The sequence below is a fragment of the Callithrix jacchus genome, chromosome 6 (genome assembly GCF_049354715.1).
Source record: "Callithrix jacchus isolate 240 chromosome 6, calJac240_pri, whole genome shotgun sequence".
Lineage (NCBI taxonomy): Eukaryota > Metazoa > Chordata > Mammalia > Primates > Cebidae > Callithrix > Callithrix jacchus.
The window spans coordinates 162,586,294-162,611,703 of record NC_133507.1 but is presented as its reverse complement, the minus strand read 5'-3'; the positions used below and the strand labels follow the sequence as shown (position 1 = coordinate 162,611,703).

The 25,410-nt window shown below is 41.6% G+C and overlaps 1 protein-coding gene across 16 annotated transcripts in view; it reads right to left on the bottom strand.

The window, feature by feature from the left end:
• SEPTIN2 (septin 2) overlaps positions 1-25,410 on the bottom strand; it is a 43,277-nt gene that overhangs the window by 16,600 nt on the left and 1,267 nt on the right. For 3 of the 16 annotated variants that reach the window (XM_078329003.1, XM_078329004.1, XM_008999816.5), the window contains exons 2-7: positions 18,381-18,406; positions 16,540-16,660; positions 5,162-5,248; positions 3,724-3,847; positions 2,397-2,531; positions 2,125-2,242 (exon numbers count right to left, since the gene is read on the bottom strand). In XM_078329003.1, the coding sequence (XP_078185129.1) occupies positions 2,125-2,242; positions 2,397-2,531; positions 3,724-3,847; positions 5,162-5,248; positions 16,540-16,660; positions 18,381-18,389 (594 nt within the window). In that variant the 5' untranslated portion in view covers positions 18,390-18,406. Of the gene's footprint in view, positions 1-2,124; positions 2,243-2,396; positions 2,532-3,723; positions 3,848-5,161; positions 5,249-16,539; positions 16,661-18,380; positions 18,407-19,094; positions 19,239-24,500; positions 24,602-25,410 lie in introns of all 16 variants that reach the window. The other 13 variants (XM_078329006.1, XM_008999818.5, XM_078329001.1 and 10 more) reach the window with 12 other exon arrangements.

Here is a 25,410-nt window from a genome sequence, read left to right as displayed (position 1 = left end):
TACACATACTTCCTAAAAAACCGGCAGGCACTTGAGACAATGAAGGAAAAGGCTGCCAACATGACTAATGCTACTTAAAAACTGCTACGGAAAAAAGCACCAAGAAAATCATGAAAACACGAACAAGCCAGGTGAAATCATCTGCAACGTGACAGTCAACATCTATCTGTTAAGTCAATAAAAAAGCAAGAGCCAAGCCCCTGCGACCTGAGAGAATACACTAACTGGCATCGACACCAGGATAGACGCTCGCAACACCAATCGAGGAAATGCAAATTAAAATGAGACACAATTTCTCAGACTAGAAACACATTACAAAAACTTGCAACATAACCGGGACAGAGGAGTACACTTCGGAAATGTAAATTGTTAGAAACTTATTTTACCGCAAGTTTAGTCCTCTTTCAAATTTTTAAATGTATACTGATTTCCTAGTAGTTTGGCTCACACAACTGTGAAAAGATGGATGTGCGCTGACGTTCATCACAACAATTATGCGACAAAGCTGTTATGTGCCAGACTTCATTCTGAACTCTGGGAACACACAGGTGAACGAAGCAGACTCCTGTCTCAGGACCTGGGTCAGGGGTCAGAAGCCAAAAACTACACTGGAGAAATACTTCATGCAGTGTGTGGAGTGCTGCCAGCAGAGCAGGGGATGGAGATGTCAAATCTTGTGTGCACCGCTGGGCTCAGTGCGGGAGTTGCCCGCATGGATATCTGAGGGAAGACTGTTCTAGGCAGAGGGTATCACCAGCAAAAAGGAACAACAAGGGGCAACAGTAAATTTGGTAAGCAAAGAAAAGGGGCCAGAGCAAAACAAAAAGTAAGCCAAATATTCATCAACTGAGCAAGTTACAGTACATTCCTACGGTGGAATGCTATGTGTGCATCCAGTAAGAATTAGGGTAGAGCTATATATGAGAATGCTTCCAAATATTTTTAAATAGAATAATCAAATGGCAGAGTCATATTACTATGTGATTTCATTCTGTAAAAACAAAAAACACAGGCCATGTTCACAAGGACATATACTTAACAACTGTTCTTTCTATGCGTAATTACAGAAATTCTTTTTTTTATTTTCTTGGGACAGAGTCTTGCTCTGTCATCCAGGCTGGAAGGCAAACAACCTCCACCTCCTGGGCTGAAGCGATTCCCTTGCCTCAGCCTCCTGAGTAGATGGGACTACAGGCACCCACCTCCACACCTGGTCAATTTTTGTAATTTTTTTAGAGATGGAGTTTTACCATGTTGGTCACGCTGAACTTCAAGTCCTGACCTCTGCTGATCTGCCCACCTCAGCATCCAAAAGTGTTGGGATTACAGGCGTGAGCCACCACACCAGGCATATGATTTCTTTTAGTAAAAAACTCTTTTTTTAAGAGACAGGGTTTTGCTATATTGCTGAAGTTGGCCTCTGACTCCTGGGCTCAAGTGATCCTCCTGCCTCAGCTGCCTGGTGTACCCCCTCAACCTGCTCCAGCAACTGGGATTACACGCATGTACTGGTATGTTCAGTTACGTATTTGTATTTTTAGAGTTCAGCATATGTTTCTTAAGGAGCATATCATCAGAAAAAAGGAATTAAAAAATATATAGCGGAGAATCAATAAAGAGCCTTTATAGAAATACACAGAAGAGGGCACTAAAACAGGGGCACCACAGGAGCTGCTGGAGGGGAGAGATGCTTCGCCGGCTGAGGATTGCTGCTTTCCCAAACAGAACAGAGAGTCAGTCTCCTTAGACACCTCCTCGGATGGGTCATTTGCAGTAAAGTATGTAGGTAAAACAATAAACTTCATGGAGAGATCACATTTCTGTATTTGAGTCATTTAACACCAATGAAACGTACTTGTGTGTTACCAACTGCTACTCATTGAGAGCATTTTAAATATAAGGAGAATTTAAAGAATAGAAATTTGATACCTTCATGAAGGAAAAAATTAAAATTTGTAACTCTTAGGTTCTCCTTGAAAACCACCAATAAAATGCAGGAAAAGTCCTCCTGCCCTGCCTCCCGACACCTGAGCTGACGGCTGAAGGAGCAAACACTCTCCTTTCTCCATCCCCCATGCCCCCAAACTGCACCCAGAGGGAGAGCAGGAGGCCAACCTCACTCACCCTTTTCTTCAGCCGCTCCCGTTCCTTCAGGGTGAGGGTGTCAGCTTTTGCAATGACAGGCACAATATTCACCTTGTTGTGTATTGCCTTCATAAACGCCACATCTAATGGCTTAAGTCTAAAATTAATTTTAAAAGTGTCACTTAAAATTTAAGAAAAACACATATAAAACTTTTTTCTCTCAAGGCATCTTAATTCTTACATTAAAACAGAGTTTGGGTAAAACTTACAAACCATGTAGTAAGCGCTTCCCCACAGTAAACAGTACTTACCCGTGTCCAAAAGGGGAAATGAAGTAAAAGCAGCAGTGCACTCGGTTATCCACAATGTGTCGCCTGTTCAAGCCGCTCTCGTCATGCAGGTACCGCTCAAACTGCTCGTCAATATAGGAGATGATCGTCTTAAAACTGAAACACAAGCATCCACAGGAATCACAGGGCATAAAACCAGAGGTCCCTGACTTCAAAGGGAAAACAGTAATTCATTTTCAAGATGAGAACGGAAGACTGACTCCGAGATTTGGCAAATGTAAGTTTCTGGAAAGCATGCCAAGCATAACTGCCCCTAAGTACTGGGAGTCAAAGCCTGAATGCAATAGGCTATGAGGCACCTGAGAGACGACGTGTACGCAGGGCTGCCTTTTTTTTTTTTTTTTTTTGAGATGGAGTCTCGCTCTGTCGCCCAGCCTGGAGTGCAGAGGCACGATCTCTGCTCACTGCAACCTCTGCCTCCTGGGTTCAAGCGATTCTCCTGCCTCAGCCTGCTGAGTAGCTGGAATTACAGGTGCACCACCATGTAATCCCATGTAATTGTATTTTTAGTACAGACGCGGTTTCACCATGTTGGTCAGGCTGATCTTGAACTCCTGACCTTGTAATCGGTCCGATTTGGCCTCCCAAAGTTCTGGAATTAAAGGCATGAGCCACCGCGCCCAACCAGGGTTGCCAATTCTTTTCAGGAACGTGATTGTGAAGAGGGGCCGAGGAACAGGATGGTAGAACATGTAGGTCAAGAACATGTTTACCTGACATGGGAACAGGACAGCACTTTCACATCTAAGAAGGGAGAAATTCCCAATGTAGGAGAGAGACAAAAGAACCTTCCGCTTTTCTCTAATGGTAGAAAGTTGATGCTTTATGTTGACAGGATAAAAACCAGGAGGGAGTTTGTACCATCAAAGCGGTATTCTTTGCATAGTACAGGTGATAGACCGCTCTGTCTTCTACTTCTTCATTTCCTGATTTGTGAAAACAATGCCGATGAGCAGTCATTTACAGACACTGACTCAACTTCATTTCCGTCCATAGAAAAAATGTACTACAGTATCTTGTTCACCAGGCACGGCTCAAATCCAGGTGCTTTACGCTAGCAGTCTCCGGATGGTCAGCTTTGTGATCCCAAATCACTAGAGTACCAGAGAATAACTACTCTCCATAAAATTCTTAAATTATTTTAAAAGTCCATATTTAACATGCTTTAAACTGTCTAGCTGTTTTATTATATACAGCTATCCCAAACTTAATAATCACTCATTAACACTACCTACAAATTTAAGTACATTGAATAAACAAATGCAGACCCGAGCACGGAGGTGCATACCAATCCCTGCAGTTGATGGCGTCACCGTAGCCGGGGGTATCGACCACTGTCAGGCGTAGCTTGACCCCTCGCTCTTCGATTTCAACAGTTGAAGCCTCAATTTGGACGGTTCTTTCAATTTTCTCTAGAAAACAAACAAACAATAGGGAATAGAAGCAGCATGCAAAGAGGAAAGGTCACGTTAATAACATTCTTATGACAAATGGCTTCAGAGTCCACCACCTCTCTGCAAGACGCAGGTTCTCCAAAGATACCATGGGTCCAGGGTAGTCAGAAAGCGGAACATTAAAGCTAAGATTAATGAGCTACTGGGGAAGGTTAAAAATGCAAATATGAAAAATTCTAATTTCTGTTCCTGAGATAAAGAAAAGAATTTACAAATTAATTTAAAAATTGAGGCCAGGCGCACTGGGTCATGCCTGTAATCCCAGCACTTTGGGAGGCTGAGGCGGGTGGATCACGAGGTCAAGAGATCGAGACCATCCTGGCCAACACGGTGAAATCCTGTCTCTACTAAAAATACAAAAATTAGCCAGGCATGTTGGCGGATGCATGTAGTCCCAGCTACTCAGGAGGCTGAGGCAGGAGAACTGCCTGAACCCAGGAGGCACAGGTTGCAGTGAGCCGATTGCACTCCAGCCTGGGTAACAAGAGTGAAACTCCGTCTCAAAAAAAAAAAAATGTAATTCACACTTTGGGAGGCCGAGCCGGGCGGACACGAGGTCAAGAGATAGAGATCATCCGGGCCAACATGGTGAAACCCCGTCTCTACTAAAAATACAAAAATTAGCCGGGCGTGGTAATATGCGCCTGTAGTCCCAGTTACTTGGGAGGCTGAGGCAGGATAATTGCTTGAACCCAGGAGGCGGAGGTTGCAGTGAGCCGAGATCACACCACTGTACTCCAGCTTGGCACCTGAGCGAGACTCTGTCTCAAAAAAAAAAAAAAAAAAAAATTGAATTCAAAACTATTCTGAAAGAGCTACATATTCTTGCAGCAGCCCAAGTCCCAGGCTCTCACCATGTGTGGCTCATTCATTCAACAGGCGTTTGTGGATGCTTTCAGAAAAGCGCTCTGCTGGAACCTCCTGACAGCAGATGAATTAGATAACATCTATTCCTAGTAATCTTCTAGCTACACACCATTTTTTATATAAAATATTCTCACCGAATCTTCCCATCAAATGTGTAATATAGGCAGAAACTACTTATTACATTTTACAGACTAAAGAAACTCAGAGAGCATGGATCCATGGATACATGTCAAGGAAAGTCCACGGACTTGGTGTAGCACACCTACGCAATATAGGTGGTTCCCTTGTGTTCGAAGCTGAACAACAACAAACAAAACACAGAGCTAAGGCATAAAACATGAATTAGGCACTCTTCAGCACCTTTTATGTAGCATGACACTCAAAATAACATAGGAATGTTTTTACCTGCAGCGCCAGGTATAACTCTTTCTGGGTAGAGATCAGTTAGGAATAGGCTGTTTATGAGAGTCGATTTTCCTAGACCTGATTCACCTTTAAATGAAAACAAAAACCTTGTCATGACCTTATCCGTATGACAGCATTAAATCTCTTAAGTGTTTACACAAGGTCTGGGTACTGGGTTAAGCACCTCACGAACATCATTTTCTGTGTGCTCCACACTCCAAGTATCATTAGGCTTAGTACCTACAGTACTACTCTGTTTGGAGAATGATCTTTGAGGGCACTCAAGGAAACTCAGGAACTTGCCCAAGGTCAGAGTACTATCCAGAGCAGGGCCATGACGCAAAGGCCTGTGAGACGACAGAACCTCAACACAACTGTTCACAAATGCGAGGAATGTACTCTAGAGGTTGGTTTTCATTTTTGTCAAACAGAATGCAAAGCAGGTTTTCAATGACCACATTTTCAGAAAACTGAACGTATCTATCCTATCATGCTTCCTGAGCTGCAGGACGGGGCCTGTGGCCTGGTGGACTCACTTGTACTCACTCACTCGCAACCTCCACCTTCTGCCACCCTGTTCTGTTTCCCAGCACTGGCAACTGCCACATGTCACTTTGTTGAGTTCACATGACTAATTCAGGCGAGACCTGTCCATGTAAGCTTTCAATGAGGTAAGAATCCCTCTTCAATTACTGTAAGTACATATTCTGAATATTTAAAATTTAACTTCAATAAAGATGCAAAATACCAAAAATTAAATTTTACATTTGAAGGAAGCACAATTTCCACTGCTTCACTGAAGGTTATCATCTAAGTCTTAATTGTGCATGGAGAAGAGCTTCTGATCTTGGTACTAAATGGTACTTGGTGCTGGACTGTCCCCTGGGCACCTAAACCACCCTCTGTTAAGTTCTGCAAAACACAAGGAAGGAGTACACATCTGTTTTAAAAGTTATTATTTCTGACTCAGCACATTGGCTCACACCTATAATTCCAGCACTTTAGGAGACCAAGGCTAGAGGATCACTTGAGGGCAAGAATTTGAGACCAGTCTGGGCAAAATAGTGAGACCTGCACCAACTCTCAAAAAACCAAAACAAAGTAAAAAATCCCCAAACCTTAGCCAGGTGGGGTGGCATGTACCTAGAGTCCCAGCTACTTGGGAGGCTAGGGCAGGAGGACTGACTGCTTGAGCCCAGGAGTCAAGAGGTTACAGCAGGCTATGATCACGCCACTGCATTTCAGTCCGGTGATACAGTGAGACCCTCTCCCTTTCAAAAGAAATAATTCTGGGAAAATCAAGAACAAAAAAGTGAATTTGAAATGTGCAGACATACAAAATTAGGACTGCATTTTAAGGAAACTGCAATCTTCACACATGAAAAGGACAAAACAATGTGTTAAACATGCCTAAATATGAAAGTAAATATTTGACTCAATGCCTATTATCCCATTAAGTCATCCTTTGAATAAACTATCCTGCAATGCCCCTTTACATTTTTACGCCAGTTAAAGGAAGTTTTACCGACATCTGCTAAGTCTTTTTCGGCATGTCTGGCACAGATCTAGACACAGAGATACAACAGAGAACAAGATGGAACTAAGTCCCTGCTCCCTGGAGCTCTGCAGCCCAGCAGGCAGAGGATAAACCAATGCAATCCCTTTCTGAATACAGGGCAACAGCTGTGAGGAATAGAATATCCCGCTGGCTAAGCAGGCAAGTTCACAAAATAACATGTCAAATACAAATGAAAGACTACAAATGTTTGGGCAACAGTCTGCAAGGGATTCTAAAATCACAAATGACTTATTCAGAGATAGAAGGAGGGAACCCAGGTGGCAGACTGTCCGTGAGACAACTTGGTGACCACACTGCTCAACACTGTAGTCAGAGTGATACATTGTATTAAGTTACTATCCTGGCTACATTTATATGGGATGGTGGTTTAATAGGAAAAGCATGTTTAAAAATAAAACCTGTTGCCAAATATGTTATCTACTAGAAATCTAACGTAAAGATGCTTGGGTCTGAAAAAGAAGAACTAGGTTGTTACCGTGACCAAACTCACAGGAGGGGCACACAGCAAGCACTTGAGGACTAAAAGCTAGAGCAGTGTGTAATTCCAGGTGCTCACGTGAGCATGCATGTTATGGGTGCTCCACTCCAAAGGCACAGGAGTCTGGGATGGGCAGGCCAGACCTTTGTGAGACCTTGGTGAGCTGCCTGCTCCCAGAGTCCAGCCTCACACAGCTCTCAGTGCCATCTGCTTTTGCACGCCTCTGATGGGAGTTATTTTCATGTTCGTTAAAAAGTTTAAATTTGCAGAGAAATTCCCTCAGATGTGAAAGCTATTTCCTAACATTCCTGGCATAGGCTGTTTTGCCGTTTTATTTTTTTAGCCTAGGTTTAATGAGATAGTTTCACTCTTGTTACCCAGGCTGAAGTGCAATGGCACCATCTCGGCTCACCGCAACCTCTGCCTCCTGGGTTCAGGCAATTCTCCTGCCTCAGCCCCCCGAGTAGCTGGGATTACAGGCATGCGCCACCATGCCCGGCTAATTTTTTGTATTTTTATTAGAGACGGGGTTTCACAATGTTGACCAGGATGATCTTGATCTCTTGACCGCATGATCCACCCGCCTCAGCCTTCCAAAGTGTTGGGATTACAGGCGTGAGCCACTGCGCCTGGCAAAAATAATCTTTATCTTTTTTTTTTTTGAGCAGAAATTTCACCTGCTATGAAAGTCGCAAAGTATTTTTTAAAATGCCAGAATACAGCTATTCTCTAAACGTAGTGACAAAAAGGACTGGAATGGGAGGTATTCAGAGTTTTAAAAATGACATGTTTTCCCTAATTAGAAAGAAAACAGTATTAGGTACAGTGGAATCACGGTAGAAAACGTACATGTATGGTGAGCAAGTGAAGCTTCACTGCACAATACTGCTCTGAAATCCCGTAAGGCAAATGAAGTCTACCCTCTGCAGTCTCCACTGCAGGCAAACACCAATCCGCTTTCTGTCCCTCCGGATCAGCACGGCTTATTCTGAAACTTAAAAAGGACAGGATACAACACGGCCCGTCTTCTTTCTGGCTGCTTTTGCTCAGCCAAGTCTGAGACTAACGCATGTTGCTGCATCTGTGAGGAGTTCGTTTCTTTGCAGTGCTCAGCAATACTCCAATGAATGGCTACACCACAATCTGTTAACCCACTCTCTAGATACCTCTGCTGCCCCACTTTGGGACTATTTTGGGCAAAGTGGCTATGAACATTCACATACGTCTCTAGGGAAAGGTTTTCACTGCTTAGGTGTAAATACACAGAAACAGCATTGCTGGGTCTTAAGTGTTAAGGAAGTACCAAACTGGTTTCCATGCTGGCTGTGGCATTTTCACACACTCACTAGGAAGGGTTCCAGTGTTTCACATCCTTGCTGACACCTGGAGTGCAGCCTTTTAGTGGATGTATAGTGGCAGCTCGTGGTTTCAATGCGTATTCCCCTAATGACCAAAGACGTGGACATCTTTATGTGGGTTTACTGGCCATTTGCAGATCTTCCTTAGTGAAATGCCTATTAAGATCTTTTGCCTGCTCTTTGTAGGTGGGTCATTTGTCTTTTTGATTTGTAGAAGATTTTTACAGAGTCTGGACATACATCCTTTGTCAGATACAGTACTATGAATACTTTCTGAATTCCTCACATTTTATTTTCCTATTGATGTCTTTTGAAGAAAGTGAACTTTTAATAATGCACAATATACTTTTTCTTCATCATTTCTATTCTTCACATCTTAAGAAATCTGCTTACTGCTAAGTCATAATTTTTTTTCCCCGTTTTCTTGTAGAATTTTTAAAGCTTTACATTTAAATCTATCATTTCAGGTTAATTTTGACGAGAGAGAGAAGCGGGAGTTGAAGTTCATTTTATTCACAGATAATCATTTAGTTTCCAAAGTGCTGTCTGTAAAAAGACTAACCTTGCCCCCACTGAATTAACTTGGCTTTTTTCTCAAAAACAAACAAACCCAAACAACTGAACGTATATTCATGGGTCTGCCTTTTGGCTGTTGCTCTGTTCAGTAGATCTGCGCACCGACCCTTCCCACATTGTCTCCATTAGTGCTGCTGAAGTCTTGAAACCAGAGAGTGTAATCCTCCGACTTTACTCTTTTCTAAACCTTTTGCCTGTTCTAGGCCCCCTGCATTTACATTTAAACTTTAGAATCAGCTTGTTTATTTATACTTCTAAAAGCTGGGGCTGGACGGGGTGGCTCATGCCAGTAATCTTTGCACTTTGGGAGGCTGAGATGGGTGGATCACTTGAAGCTAGGATTGGAGACCAGCTTTGCCAACATGGCAAAACCCCATCTCTACTATAAATACACAAATAAGATGGCTGTGGTGGCGCGTGCCTGTAGTGTCAGCTACTTGTCAGGCTGAACCTGAAACGCAGAGGTTGCCAAGATCTTACCATTGCACTCTAGCCTAGATGACAAGAGCAGCACTGTCTCAAAAAAAAAAAGAAAAAAGAAATCAAACTGACTGTATGGGACAATTTGGGGAGAAAGGGCATTTTAATAGTTCCAATCCCAAAATGGGGCAGATCTTACAACTTACTTAGGTTTCAATTTCTCTCAATGGTGATTGGTAGTTTTCACTGCAAAGGCCTTGCACATTTTGCTGAATTTATCCCTAAGCAATATTTTTTGTTACTATAAATGATACTGCCTTAAAAGTATTATTACTCGTTTGTGATTATTTTTATTTTGAGATGGAGTCTTGCTGTGTCATCCTGGCTGGAGTGGAATGGCGTGATCTCAGCTCACTGAAACTTCTGCTGAGTTTCCAACAATCCTCCTGCCTCAGCCTCCAGAGCGGCTGGGATTACAGGCACCCACCAGCATTCCGGGCTAATTTTTGCATTTTTGTAGAGAATATGTTTCACCACGTTGGCCAGGCTGGTCTTGAACTTCTGACCTCAGGTGATCTGCCAGGCTCAGCCTCCCAAAATGCTGGGACGACAAGTGTGAACTACCATGCCAGGCTTGTGATTTTCTTTTAAAGTTCATTTACTTATTTATTTTTGGTAGAGACAGTGTCTCCTTATATTCCCCAGGCTAGCCTTGAACTGGCCTCCAGCAGTCCTCTTATGGGTCCATTTTTGTTTTCTGAAACAGGGCCTGACTCTTGTCACCCATGCTGAAGTGCAGTGGCATAATCTTGGCTCACTGCAACCTCTGCCTCCCGAGTTCAAGTGATTCTCCTGCCTCGGCCTCCTGAGGAGTTGGGACTACAGGTGCCCACTGCCACACCCAGCTAATTTTTGTATTTTTACTAGAGATGGGGTTTTGCCATGTTGGTCAGGCTGATCTTGAACTCCTGACCTCAGGTGATCTGCCTGCCTCAGCCTCCCAAAGTACTAGGATTACAGGTGTGAGCCACGGCGCCCAGCCCATTTCTACTCTAGATGTTTGACAGAATTTAGCAGTGAGGCCACCTGAATGAACCTAGAGTTTTCTTTCTGGAAAGGTTTTAAAAGGCAAACAACTTCTTCAATACATATGACTATGCAGACTTCCTAACGCTTGTTTCAGTTTTGTCTTTCAGGGGAATTTTTCCATGTCATCCGAGTTGTTACCGACAATCAGCTGTTCACACTAATACTCAGTTAGCTACCGAATGGCCATGGGAGCTGTATGGCGACCATTCTTTCATCCCTAGTATTATCTGTTTGTTTGTTCTATGACGCCAGAGGCCTATCAATTTTACCAGTTTAGCTTGTTTCATTTTCATTATTATTTTCCATTTCACTGTTTCCTGCTCTTTATTATTTTCTTTATTCTGCTCATTAGGAGTTTGGTTTGTTCTTCATTTTCAAGTATAAGGAAGAACTCTAATGGCTCAATTTAACCTTTCTGCTTTTAGAGTTAAGCATTTAAAATCATATATTAATATTCATTCCTCTTTTGACATGACTATAAGCTTCACACCACAGATTTTGGTGTTGTCTTCCCGTTTTTCTTCAGTTTAAATAAGTTATAATGTTTCTTGTGGTCACATACATGCTCTGAGTGATTTCAACCCCTTCCTGCTTATTGAGGCTTTTTAATAGTTCATCCTGCAGTGAGGATCTCCGATGAGTGTTTCATGAGCACTTGAAAACAGTGTGTAGTCTGCGGCTGTTTAGTGCAGTGCTCTACAGGTCACTTGGGTCATGCTGGTTGGTTCTATTGAGATGAAGTGTCTCTTGTTTCCCAGGCTAGAGTGCAATGGCACGATCTCGGCTCACTGCAACCTCTGCCTCCCAGCTTCAAGTGATTCTCCTGCCTTAGCCTCCCCAAGTGCTGGGATTGCAGGTGTGAGCCACCATAATCGGCCTGGTAGTATTATCAAAATATTCCATAAACTTACTGATTTTCTATTTTCTATGTAACTAAGAGAGAAATGTTTAAAATTTGTTATAGATTTATCCCTCCTATCGGATTTTGCATCATGTGTTTTGGAACTGTGATCAGGTGAATACACACTTAGAATGATGCTTTTTTGAAGTGACTGATCCCTTTATTGTTTATATATATATATATGCATTTTGTTATCTCTGGTAATAGCCCAAGAGTAGACCTGAAGCCTGCTTGTGTGTGTTAATATAGCCACTTCAGCTTTATGACCGTGGTATGCATAAATTTCCATTCTTTTATTTTTCATTATTTTTGTGTCGCCCAGGCTGGAGTGCCATGGTGCAATCTTAGTTCACTGCAACCTCCACCTCCCAGATTTTTCTATTAAGTCAATTAAGAATAAGAGAAGATTTTATTTTACCTTCACTTATTCCTCTCTGACGCGGTCCCTTTTTTACATACATTTTACTTTCTTATGTATATAATATTCCTTCTCCCTGACAAACTTTTATTATTTCTCAAAGGGGAGATGTACTGGCAATTAATTCTCTTAAAAAAATTCTTTACTTTAAGAAGTTTTTTGTTTCTGTTTTGAGACAAGAGTCTCTCTGTCGCCCAGGCTGGAGTACAGTGGCATGATCATCTTGGCTCACTGCAACCTCTGCCTCCCAGGCTCAAGCAATTCTCCTGCCTCAGCCTCCTGAGTAGCTGGGACTACAGGTGCCCACCACAATGCTCAGCTAATTTTGATATTTTCTTTTAGTAGAGACGGGGTTTCACCATGTTGCCCAGTGTGGCCTTGAACTCCTGAGCTCAGGCAATCCCTACTCACCTCAGCCTCTCAAAGTGCTATGATTATAGGTGTGAGCCACTAAGCCAGGCCTTATTCTTTCTTTTGAGTCTCGCTGTCTCCCAGGTTGGAGTGCAGTGGAGCCATCTCCGTTGACCGCAGCCTCCGCGGTCCAGGTTCAAGCGATTCTCCTGCCCCAGCCCCTCACGAAGCTGAGGCTACAGGCACATGCCACCATGCCCAGCTAATTTTTTGTATTTTTAGGAGACGCAGGGTTTCGCCATGTTGGCCAGACTGGTCTTGAACTCCTGACCTCAGGTGATCCACCCACCTCAGCCTCAGAAAGTGCTAGGATTACAGGCATGAGCCATTGTGCCCAAAGTCCATTCTTTTATTTTTAACCTATCTGTGTTTCTACATTGAAACTGTATTTCTTGCAGATAACATAATAAGGTCATTATCCATTCTGACAGTCTCTACCTTTTTACTCGTTTAGTCTATTTGCCCAATAATTATTAATATGATTGTGTCAGGTCTACCAATTTTCTTTTTCTGTATTTTTCTCATCTTTTTTATTTTCCTGATTTTTTGGGGACTAATTTTTATATTCTAATTTATCAATGCTGTTAGCTTTGAGCCAATTACATTTTTTTTTTTTTTTTTGAGATGGAGTTTCGCTCGTTACCCAGGCTGGAGGGCAATGGCGCGATCTCGGCTCACCGCAACCTCCACCTCCTGGGTTCAGGCAATTCTCCTGCCTCAGCCTCCTGAGTAGCTGGGATTACAGGCACACGCCACCATACCCAGCTAATTTTTGTATTTTTAGTAGAGACGGGGTTTCACCATGTTGACCAAGATGGTCTCGATCTCTTGACCTCGTGATCCACCCGCCTCAGCCTCCCAAAGTGCTGGGATTACAGGCGTGAGTGAGCTGCTGCGCCCGGCCCTGTTTTTTTTAAAAGTGGTTTCTCCGGAGTTTAGACCAAGCACCATTAACTCAGCAGTCTTCGTCTAAGTAACATGGAATCACTTCACGTAACATGCGAAGTTTAACACCTGAATGCTTCATCTTCATGTCCTTTGTGCTATCCTTATTAACTTTATTTCTATGTTATATATTATTTTTTTTCCTAAATCATCAGCTATCTTTGAAAGAAATTAAAAAGTATTTTAATCAACATGTTTGCCATTTGCAGTGCTTTCCATTCCTTAAGGTGTTGGGTTTCTATCTGCAAGCCTTTTCTTTTAATCTAAAGAACTTCATATAATCTTTCTTACAGTACAGATATGGTGGTGATAAATCCTCTTGCCTAAAAATATCTTTATTTTGTCTTAAGTATTCTCTTTTTTTTGAGATGGAATCTTGCTCTTATGCCCAGGCTGAAGTGCAGTGGCATCATCTTGGCTCACCACAACCTCGCCTCCCAGGTTTAAGCGATGATTCTCTGCCTCAGCCTCCTGAGTAGCTGGGGCCACAGGTATGTGTCACCATTCCAGGCTAATTTTTGTATTATCAGTAGAGACAAGGTTTTACTATGTTGGCCAGGCTGGTCTCAAACCTCCCAAAGTGCTGGGATTACAGGCGTGAGCCACCACAAGTGGCTGAAGTACTCATTTTTAAAAAGATATTTGTGCTGAACACAGAATTCTAGGCTAATAGCTTTATTCTTTCAGTACTTTAAAAAAATGTCATTCCCTTATAGGTTATATTATTTCTTTCTTTCTTTTTTTTTTTTTTTTTGAGACAGAGTCTCGCTCCGTTGCCCAGGCTGGAGTGCAGTGGTGCAATCTTGGCTCACTGTAACCTCCCAGGTTCAAGTGATTCTCCTGCTTCAGCCTCCCAAGTAGCTGGGATCACAGGCACGCACCACCACACTCAGATAATTTTTGTATTTTTAGTAGAGATGGGGTTTTGTCATGCGGGCCCTGCTGGTCTAGAACTCATGACTTTAAGTGATCTGCCAGCTTTGGCCTCCCAGAGTGCTGGGATTACAGGCATGAGCCACCACGCCTGGCCAGTTACATTACTTCTAATGACAAGTCAGTGCTCACCTTTAATCCCCTGAATGTCATGAATGTGTTTGTTAGAGCTACTTTTTCTCCCCCTTTTCTTGAGATAGGGTCTGACTCTGTCACCCAGGCTGGAGTGCAGTGGCACAAACACAGCTCACCACAGCCTTTCCCTCTCAGGCTGAGGTGATCCTCCTACCTCAGCCTCTCAAGTAGCTGTGACCATAGGCAACCCCCACCAGGCCGGGCTAATTTTGTAAAGAAAGGGCTTTGCCATGTTGCTCTTGAACTGGTCTTGAATTCCTGGGCTGAGGCCCAGGAATCCAGCCATCTTGGCCTCCCAAAGTGCCAGGGTTACAGGCATGAGCCACCACACCACACCTACTCTGGTTAGTTTTAAGAGCTTTCTGTTTAACTGTGGTTTTTACCTATTTGCTCATGACGCGCTTTGGTGTGCTTTTCTCTGTTATTTGTTCTGCTTGTTGTTTCCGCAGCAGTTTCTGGGAGCTTGTTACGACGCGTCCTGGTGCAGTTTTCTTTGTATTTATATTGCCTGGTGTATGCTGAGTTTCTTGCATCTGTGCCCTCATCACTTTGCTGAAAATTGGACAGTTCCCAGACACTAGTCTTTCTTTTTTGCTTTCTTCTCTGTGAATGTAATGGTCTGTATTTTAGACTGCTACAGCATACCAAAGGGTACCGAGGCATGTTCAGTTCCTTGCTGTTGTTGAGCTTTGTCCTTACTGTGCTTCCACCACTGACCCTTTTCCTCTGCAGTATATAATGTGCTGTCAGGCTTATCATGAAAACCTCTTATTTCACTTATATTTTAATCTTTAGAAGCTCCACTTGGTTATCTGTTATATCTTCCATTTATCTTATACTCATGCTTTCCTTTAAGTAATATTAAAAGAGTTCTTCTTTGGGCCGGGCGCGGTGGCTCAAGCCTGTAATCCCAGCACTTTGGGAGGCCGAGGTGGGTGGATCACGAGGTCAAGAGATCAAGACAGTCCTGGTCAACACGGTGAAACCCCGTCTCTACTAAAAATACAAAAAATTAGCTGGGCATGGTGGCGCGTGCCTGTAATCCCAGCTACTCGGGAGGCTGAGGCAGGAGAATTGCCTGAACCCAGGAGGCAGAGGTTGCGGTGAGCCGAGATGGCGCCATTGTGCTCCAGCCTGGGTAACAAGAGTGAAACTCCGTCTCAAAAAAAAAAAAGAGTTGTTCTTTGCCAATTCTACCGTCTCTGTCATTTCTGGATCTGTTTTTATTGCCTGATTTTTCTTCTGTACAATTTTTGCTTCTTTGATGCCACACAATTTTTATTAGATATCAGATATTGTGAATGTTATACTATAAATGCCTGAATCATCTTTTTTGAGACAGGGTTTTACTCTGTCACCAAGGCTTGAGCAGAGTAATATGATCACAGCTTACTGCAGACTCAACCTCTTGGGCTCAGGTGAGAGGACCAACAGGCACATTCCAGCAGACCTGACTAATTTTCCTATTTTGTGCAGAGACAGGGTTTCACCACGTTGCCCAGCCTGGTCTTGAGGTCCTGAGCTCAATCCTCTGCCTGCCTCAACCTCCCACAGGGCTAGGATTACAGATGTGAGCCACTGTGCCTGGCCTGGATATTTCTGAAATGGGTCACCTACATGGCCACTGGCAGTCCTTGGTTCCTTCCTTGGCAGCTTTCCCTACAAGGCTGCTTGAGTGTTCTCTTGACATGGCAGATGGCTTCCTCCAGAGTAAGTAATTTGAGAAAAGGCAAGGTGGGGGCCACGTCTTTTATGACCTAGTCTTAGAAATCACACAGTTTGTACAATGTCCTATTGGACACACAGGGAAAACCCTGTTCAATGCAGGAGGGGACAAAAAAAGTTGTGAATACCAGGAGGCAAGAATCACTGGGGCCATTATGAAGCCCAGTGGACACAATGAGTAAACTTTCACTACATATAAATAAGGAAATGACGGAAAAATAATAATTTTGCTTCTGAAAAAATTTTCTAAATAAATTTATATACATATATATATATATCTTCAAATTCCCATGTTATTTGATTCTGCCAAAAAAGGAATTTCCAGTTTTATAGGTCATGTTACATACTCCATAGCCTGGAAAGGGAAGATACTTATTTAGTAAGTTGGAGAGTATAAATGAATTTCTTACCAACCACCATCAGTGTGAACTCAAAACCTTTTTTCACTGATTTTCGGTGAACTTGATTGGGGAGATTTGCAAATCCAACATAGCCAGGAGTTTCTGGATTTATAAACTGAGCTGGTTGTTGCTAAATAAGATTGAAAAAAAAACAAACAAACAACTAATAAGCATCTTAGCAGTTGCTTTTAAGATATAATCATTTAGACATGAAACAAACATAGGTGTCAGCAGTTTTCACAAATTTAACATATGGATAAATTAACAATTCTATAAAGTCATACTTCTATCAGAAAACCAGCAGCATTCAATTAGAAGCATTAGAAAAAGAAACACTAATGTGTAACTCCTTAGCTATATGCTGATTGAAAATTAACATTTTGTTAATCAGTATCCTGTTTGGCAATTTAATTCATAGTAGATACATGTTTAATTCATCTTAGTGCAATTTCAGATTTTGACCTGAGAGACTATCTGTGAAGTTCCAGGAATATCAGTCCAGCTTACCAAGGTGCTACAGCTGACAGTGCTTTGAATGAATGAATGATTTCATTCAACAAACTTGGCTAAAGAATAGCTTCCACCAGTATTAGGTGAGATCCATTAATGGAAAGTATCCAGGAGAAAGGCACCTCTCTCGCTATACTTCTAGCTCTATAGAAAAGTTTCACCAACGGTGAGGCAGGCAAATTAAAGGTGGGATGTTGAGTATTTAGCTTCAAAGACCAAGAAAGAAAAAACAGAAAGAGAAGATGACAGCTGACTACACTGAAGCATCAGCATTCCTTGATAGGAGGGTATGTGATGAGAGAGGACAGCAGTGTCAGAAGACAAGAACAGCAGAAGTGAAATCACAACGCAGACGGGGCTACTGAGAATGAGAATGAGAAGAAATTAATCCATTTATTAATTTCAAAAAAGGCAAGATATAAAATAATATTTCCTTTAAGATTACATTTTGTAAATGTACATTCACATGCACACACAGGTGAAAAATAATATATGTAACATACTAACAGTGGTTGTTTCTGAGTGGTGAAATGACTAATTATTTGTTTTGTTTTGCTTATCCATGTTCCACGCTAGCACTTGCATAAAATGCAAAAACTGGTATAATTTTGTGTTGAATAGTTATGAACACCCACAGGACTAAAGATTAAAAAAACAGAGAAATTATTATCTTGCAATGTTCACCACGAGTTCTGCTTTTCTCAGAACATGTTCTATAGAACTCATTTATCTCTTAGCTAACTTGCAAGGGCTGATTTTAAACCAATCACGTCTAAGAGCCCCATCAATTTCATAATAATAAATTATTAGAATTCTAAATTATCTGGGCTGCTGGGAATTCACTAAGGGGTTAAAAGGACTGTTACTGATGTGTGTAGTAAAAAGAGAAGCGTGAAAAAAGAGAAAGCTCCAACTTTTTAAGATGACAATTAGGCCAGGCTCAGTGGCTCAAGCCTGTAATCCCAGCATTTTGGGAGGGTGAGGCGAGCAGATCACAAGGTCAGGAGATCGAGACCATCTTGGCCAACATGGTGAAACCCTGCCTCTACTAAAATACAAAAAATTAGCCAAGTGCAGTGGCACGTAGTCCCAGCTACTCAGGAAGCTGAGGCAAGAGAATCAATCGATTGAACCCGGGAATCGGATGTTGCCGTGAGCCAAGATGGCGACTTCGTCTCAAAAAAAAAAAAAAAAGATGACAATCAAATTAGAACTGTTTGTCTTAATGAATCAAATACATCAGTTGTATTAAAAATACTCATATGAATCCTGACTGTCAGCAGTCTGAAAACATAAAGCAACTTCTCCTTATGCTGCAGATACACGAAGTACGATCTTACCTTAGACATCTTTTGTGAAGTTTCGTCTGTCAAAAAAAAACACACAGACACACATAAACGAACATACATAGTATGTATGTATCCGCACGCATATTTAACAGCATGAACTGACTGTAAAAAGACTTACACATAGGCAACGTAAAAAGAAAATCCAATTTCAGGACCTTCCAAATTTATTATGCCAAAGGGAAAAGTTAAGCGCTGAAAGCTGATGCATGTAATATGACTACTTTTATTCTTTCTGACTTTTATGTTTAGATTTTATGCATTAAGCAGACTCCCTATTCTTTATTCAAACCTAGCCTAAATGACTAGGCGATAGAGATCCTTATGACTGTTACTTCTTTTCAAAAGAAAGTTAAACAAACCCCTTCCAGTGTAATCAACAGTAGCCAATCAAATTTGTATCTTTAAGTGAGCCTTAGGACAGAAAATGTAATTCTGTTTGGCACCTCCATTTTGCCTAGATAGACAGTTCTCATTTTTCCCCACCCCAGGAGCACTAATCACCATTCTTTGGTGTAGTTCTTTTCCCTGGACAGCAGCCTTCACACTTTGAACTTAAATGAATTATTTTAACTGAATCAGGAGCCTTTTGATTATTTTAGATGACAGCATCTCAATTACTTCAAATATTTCCCTAGGAATAAAACAAGCATCTACTACTACAAAAGTAAACTTGATTTAAAAAATGAGGCCGGATGCAGTACTCACACCTGTAATCCCAGCACTTTGGGAGGCCGAGGCCAGCATGGTGAAATCCCATCTCCATTAAAAATACAAAAATTAGCCAGGCATGGTGGTGCACGCCTGTGATCCCAGCTACTCAGGAGACTGAGGCAGGAGAATCGCTTGAACCTGGGAGGCAGAGATTGCAGTGAGCTGAGATCACTCCAACCTGGGAGACAGAGTGAGACTTCATCTCAAAAAACAAAATAAAACAAATGGTGGCTGGGTGCAATGGCTCATGCCTGTAATTCCAGCACTTTGGGAAGCAGAGGCAGGAGGACTGCTGGAAGCCAGGAATTTGACACCAGTCTGGGAAACATAGCAAAAACCTGTCTCTACGAAAAAATTTTAAAATTTTCAAAAATTTTAAGTTGATAAAAGCAACTGTATATATACACGTACATACATATTCCATATTTTCAATAATATTCAAATACTTTTTTTCAGTATTGATATGTTAGACCCTAGGGACACACATGGGATGCTCACTTCCCTGACCTCTAGAATTATGTAATTCCCCTTCTCTCTTTGAACCCTTTCGAAGAGGAAGGGATGCCGTTACTCAGAGCACTGTACCTTAACACGTCTGCCATTCATTGAGATTCCTAGAGCTCCGTGAGAACTAGGTCTCGACACTGGGGTACAGGGTACAATGTGAACTGCATTTATGAGGAAGGGAAATAGGACTGAAGGCATCTGAGTGTTTGAGAAATGTGCCAATAGTTTGAGAGATGTGGAATTTTCATAGAAATTTTAGAAACCATGAAGCTTTGGAAAGCATGGAGCCTGTTGGCTAACTTTCAGTAACAACACCAGGAAAGATAATTGACCACTGTTAAATTTCATTCCCTCTGGAGCTTAGAAACTTATTAAAAAGCTTCTCTCACTTTGCCTCTTGATTCCCATCCCCCAAATGTTAACTTCCTGAATACTGTGCACTCTGTGTTTCCCTTTTGACTGGAAATGTTCCCCACTACCTTGGAAGAAATGAGATCCCTGAATCCTCAACGGTATTTGGCTTGGTTAACCAAGGGATGGTAGCAGTAAGATTCATGAGCCTTTAACCTCAGCAAAACCTAAGAGCTGAGGTCAAGTGGGAGTGTGGAGGAGTAGAACTTCCTAAAGGGAAAGAGAAGGGTCAGACGGAATACAGACACTTTTGGCAGAAGAATTTGGCATCCTGTTTTCAAATAATACAGAGATAGGCATCTGATTATGGAAGTAAAAAAAAAAAGGTAATAAATAAAATAACAAGGAAATTTTCCAAATTAAGAGAAAAATATGAAGAAAACAGAAACTTCATCAAACCAGCAAAAATACAGAAAAGGAACAAGAAGAAACAAAATCAGTTGTAATCCTAAATCAAGACAACAGGGACAAAATTTAAGAATATCAGTCATCAATATAAATGGGAAATAACCAAATTCTCTGCTTGAAAGATTGGGCTAAAAAAACCCCAAAAACCAAAAAACAGTCCTGCTCTAATGTATGCGGAAGAAGTATGCGTTAAACAAAGGAACAAACAAAGGTAGAAGACAGCAGGCTGGAGCCAACACAGAGGAGAGACAGCACTCCTATCAGCCAAGACAGGCATCAAAGTAAAAAGAACTAAGCAGAGTAACAGGACAACAAATTACGATGATGAAAGAAACGATTTATAGGGAAGATATAATATTCAAATAATCACTGTAAATAAAGCGAGAACTAGGAAAAATACAAAGAAAAATACAATTCAATCGAGAAACTTTCATAGATGTCTCTGAGAATGGAACACATTCAGTAAAAACAATATGTGCAAGGACAGAGAAGAACTGAGAGATACAACCAATAAATTTGATTTAGCAGACAGAGAGAAACTTCAATCAATAAGGAGAAAACTTTTAAAAAAGAGTTTAAAAGTCATGTATCTACCATAAAAAAAGCCTCATCAAAATTTGAAAATTGAAAAGCATTTTTACAGTCAGTGTTCTTAAATAATGATATGCTTAAATGGGGGGGAGATGCAAACTCCCAGTAATCTGTTACACTACACGATATCCCCTGGATCAAGATGGGCAACAAAAGCAAAGCCAGAAGCAATCTCTAGAAGGAATGGAAACAAGATAAAAGCAAAACTTATGAGATACAGTAAAAGCTTCACAAACTCAGTTGACAATTTGAGTTTCACGATTTTCACTATTAAAGAACACTGAAAATAAATAAGTTTGATATTCAACAATATTAGAAAATGAACAAAATAACTCAAAACAGGAAATCGATAAAGAGAAAAAATGAATTATGAGGGGGAAAAAAGGGCAAACAAAACTGAAAGCCGTTTTTTGTTTTTTTGAGACGAAGTTTTGCTCTTGTCACCCAGGCTGTAGCGCACTGGCGTGATCTCAGCTCACTGCAATGTCTGCCTCCTGGATTCAAGCAATGCTCCTGCCTCAGCCTCCTGAGTAGCTGGGATTACAGGTATCCAGCACCACGCCCAGCTAATTTTTGCATTTTTAGTAGACATGGGGTTTCACCATCTTGGCCAGGTGAAATCTCCTGACCTCAAGTGATCCACCTGCCTTGACCTCCCAAAGTGCTGGGATTACAGGTGTGAGCCACCATGCCTGGCCTCAGAAGCTAGTTTTCTAAAACAAATTCTTCACAAGCCCAATTCAGGAAAAAAAAATAGCAAATATAGAGAAGTAGCTAAAATAATGACAGAGGAGTCTACATGTAGCAAAATGGCCACAAATCTGAAAATATAGAAAAAATGGGCACTGTAAATTACCAGTACAGAATCAGAAACTGGAAAATCTGACTAAAACAAATATCACTAAGCAGCTGATTAAAGACATACCAATGAAAAGGACCAAGACTTGACGTTAGAGTTGAACTCCATCCAACCCTGGACAAGACCAAAGTAATTTAACTGTTTCAAGCCTCCACAGAAAAAATGGAAAAAAACTGTTTTATGAAGACAGCACAGTTTTAATAACAAGCTCAGATGGAGAAAGAAATGAAGGAATAAATGAGTATCATAGGTCAATTTCACTCACAAATATAAATGCAAAAATCCTGAATAAAATATTTGCTAGCAATTAGATTCCAGGAATGTATCAAAAGCATCTATCCAATAGTAAGCCAACAACGCATTACAGGGAAAAAATCATGCATTCATAGATGCTGATGAAGCATATGAAACTCAGCAACCAATTCTAATGAAAACACTAAGAAAACTGCTGGAGGGCTGTGGTGGCTCATGCCTATAATCCCAGCACGTTGGGAAGCTGAGGCAGGAGGAATGCTTGAACTCAGGAGTTCAAGACCAGCCTGGGCAACACGGCAAATCACTGTCTCTACGGAAAAACACAAAAACATTAGCTGGGTGTGGTGGAGGACACCTGTACTCCCAGCTAAGTGAGAGACTGAGGTGGGAGGGTCCCTTGAGCCCAGGAGGTGAAGGGTGTAGTAAGTCGAAATGGCACCACTGTGAGACTGTCTCAAAAAAACAAAAAAAAAGAAAGACTCCTTAAATCTAATTCAGAATATTTCTGTCTGAAAGCCTATGGCAAACGCTATTCTCTAAACAATGGAAAATTAAATCTATTTAAATTACAACTGATAATTAGGCAGGAATGCCCCTCCATAATGATTTTAAAACACTTACATGAAAACTTATACTTGAAGACCTATACAAAAGCGAACCAAACCCCCATGTGCCGTTCATTATCCAGCTTCAACAATTAGCAAGTCAAGGTCAATAACGTTTCCTCTATTCCCACAATCATCATTGCCACTGCCTGGATGATTATGAAGCACATACTAGTGACTAGCATCTACGCATATCTAAGAATAAGGGCTCCTACAGATGACAAACCATTGTCCATAGCTAGTTCCCTAATGCAATCAAAGAACCAATCAGTATTCATATTCTCCACTCTCTCACTTCCTTGAATCAAGATCCAGGTAAGACCTACATACTGCAATTTCACCAAGATTATTTAATACTTCCCTGGTGAGTTCGCGGAATATAATCAGACAAGCAAATGAAAACAAAAAGCTTTTTGCTGATTGGACTGAAAACACAGAAAATACAAATACTCTGGCTAAAAGAATTCTAGAACAAGGTAATTTAGTAAGGTAGCTTAATATGAGATTTCAAGTAAGACAAGTACTAGCACTGAATGCTGAGGAATAGAAATGGAGGCACATCACTTACAACAGAATTTTTAAAAATCCAGGAGCTGGGCTCGGCGGCTCCTGCCTGTAATCCCAGCACTTTGGGAGGCGGAGCATTTGAGTTCAGGAGTTGAAGAGCAGCCTGGCCAACATGGAGAAACCCCATCTCTACTAAAAATACAAAGTTAGCCAGGCGTGGTGGCACGTGCCTGTAGTCCCAGCTACTTGGGAGGCTGACACAAGAGAAAGCACGTGACCCCAGGAGGCGGAGGCTGTGTTGAGTCAATAGCAGGCCACTGCACTCTAGCTTGGGCAACAAGAGCAAAACCCTTTGTCAAAAAAAAAAAAAAAAATCCAAACAAGTACGGACCAAACTAGAAGAGAGAAAACAGGTCCTACATAAATCAAATCCTTTTCATTTTTCCCAAATTAGCACATAATTTGATCCATTTCTAAGTGGAATCCCTAATGTGGCTTTTTCCTTAAAGGACTGGATAAAACGAGCCTCAGGTTCACACGGAAGCATAAACGCCAATGCCGAGGATAGAAAAGAGCAGGCGCTTGCCTTACCACCCATTACATGTATCTGATTTCAAACCCACACAGTACAACATAGGAATACCAGAGAGCGCCGCCTAGGCCCCTCAGCCTCACTGAACCCTGAGCACACAGAGGGGGGAAAACAGAGAGACCATCTGTCATTCGAAACTGACATTTCAACTTTGCTTTGATTTTACCAAGTTTCTCCTGCCATCTCCTACTTTTTTTTTCTGAAACATAACATGGATCCACAATTATTTTCTCTCATAATTTATTAACTAATGTGAAATGGAAGGTGAAATAGGAATAATGAACTTCTGAAGCACATGGTTTTCAGTGAGAAAGACTTGATGTAGCAACACAAACTGTCAAGCACTGTGATTAAACTTAAACACTGGGTGCAGACGAACTGGGTCAAAAACGAAGTCAAATGAAAACTTTATTCCTTCAGATCGTGTTTATTCCACATGCCAGAAGTTGTTTAAAGCTCTTTAATCTTGACCCACAACTTATTTCTTCCACAGAATAGTCCCATCCCAATACATTAAAAAAAAAAAAATTTCCCAAAACAAAAGAGAAGATGAAAAACATCCTTCGATGTAGAACCCTGAAAGTCCGTGATCTCTTATGCAAAGCATTTGGATTCTTTGGGTTTGAGGAAGGTATATGTTCAGAATAACCAGGGAACGCTCTTACCAGGGGCTGGGGCACGTACGACCACTAACAGAAAGTGGGGTAGAGTATACACATGTCCACGCCTCAATTCTGCTGCCAAATGAGTTTTGGTGTGCCTCTTCCTCCAGGAAAAAAAAAAAAAAAAAAAGTACCCATAACTTTTTCTTTTACAGCAGTTTCTCTGGTATTGGGAACAAAAAGGGACCCCGAATTACATTTATGAATGATAGGAGAACCCCTGGCCTCTTTCCCTAGATCACCTTGCTAGTTTAGGAGCCAGTCAGAATGTCAATCTGATCTAATTAAAATGCTTTTGTTCTTTATTCTGCACTGGTGAGAGAGATCAAGGTGGAAGTTGGGAAAAAAAAAAAAAAAAATCAGGACCAGCTTTACAGCTACTGAGATCAATGCCAAGATTAGACACAATAGTACACATCACGAACTAGGATGCTAGGTGGTGCAGAGAATAACTTAATGGGAGCTATCAAAAATAAACGAAACCAATGAAGCTCAAATCCTAAGTATCGAGTATCAGCTTTCACGACTCCTACACCCTATTTTTCTTTATGACAGCAAAGCTACTTGAAACATTGTATCGGCAGGCATTATGATTCGAGTCATTAGAAAAATAGTGGAGAACCTACTAGGTGATGTCACCGACCTAGGCAAGGTGTATGGGTGACAAGATTGACACGTGCCCTGCCCCTCGCAGGACCATCCGGAACATCATCAGGCAAACACCCAAGCCAGTCCGGAGGAAATCTAACTTGGGCGGAATCCCACAAGCAGGGACTAGGTAAGGGGAAGGCGGGGAAGGTGGGAGGCATGCAGACTTAAGGAAGGGTTTGGGCAATGGCCAAACATGAAGAAGTCGGAACCACAAGTTCAGTGTAGCTGGGTGATGTGTTTGTGCGGAGAGAGGACGGGGTCT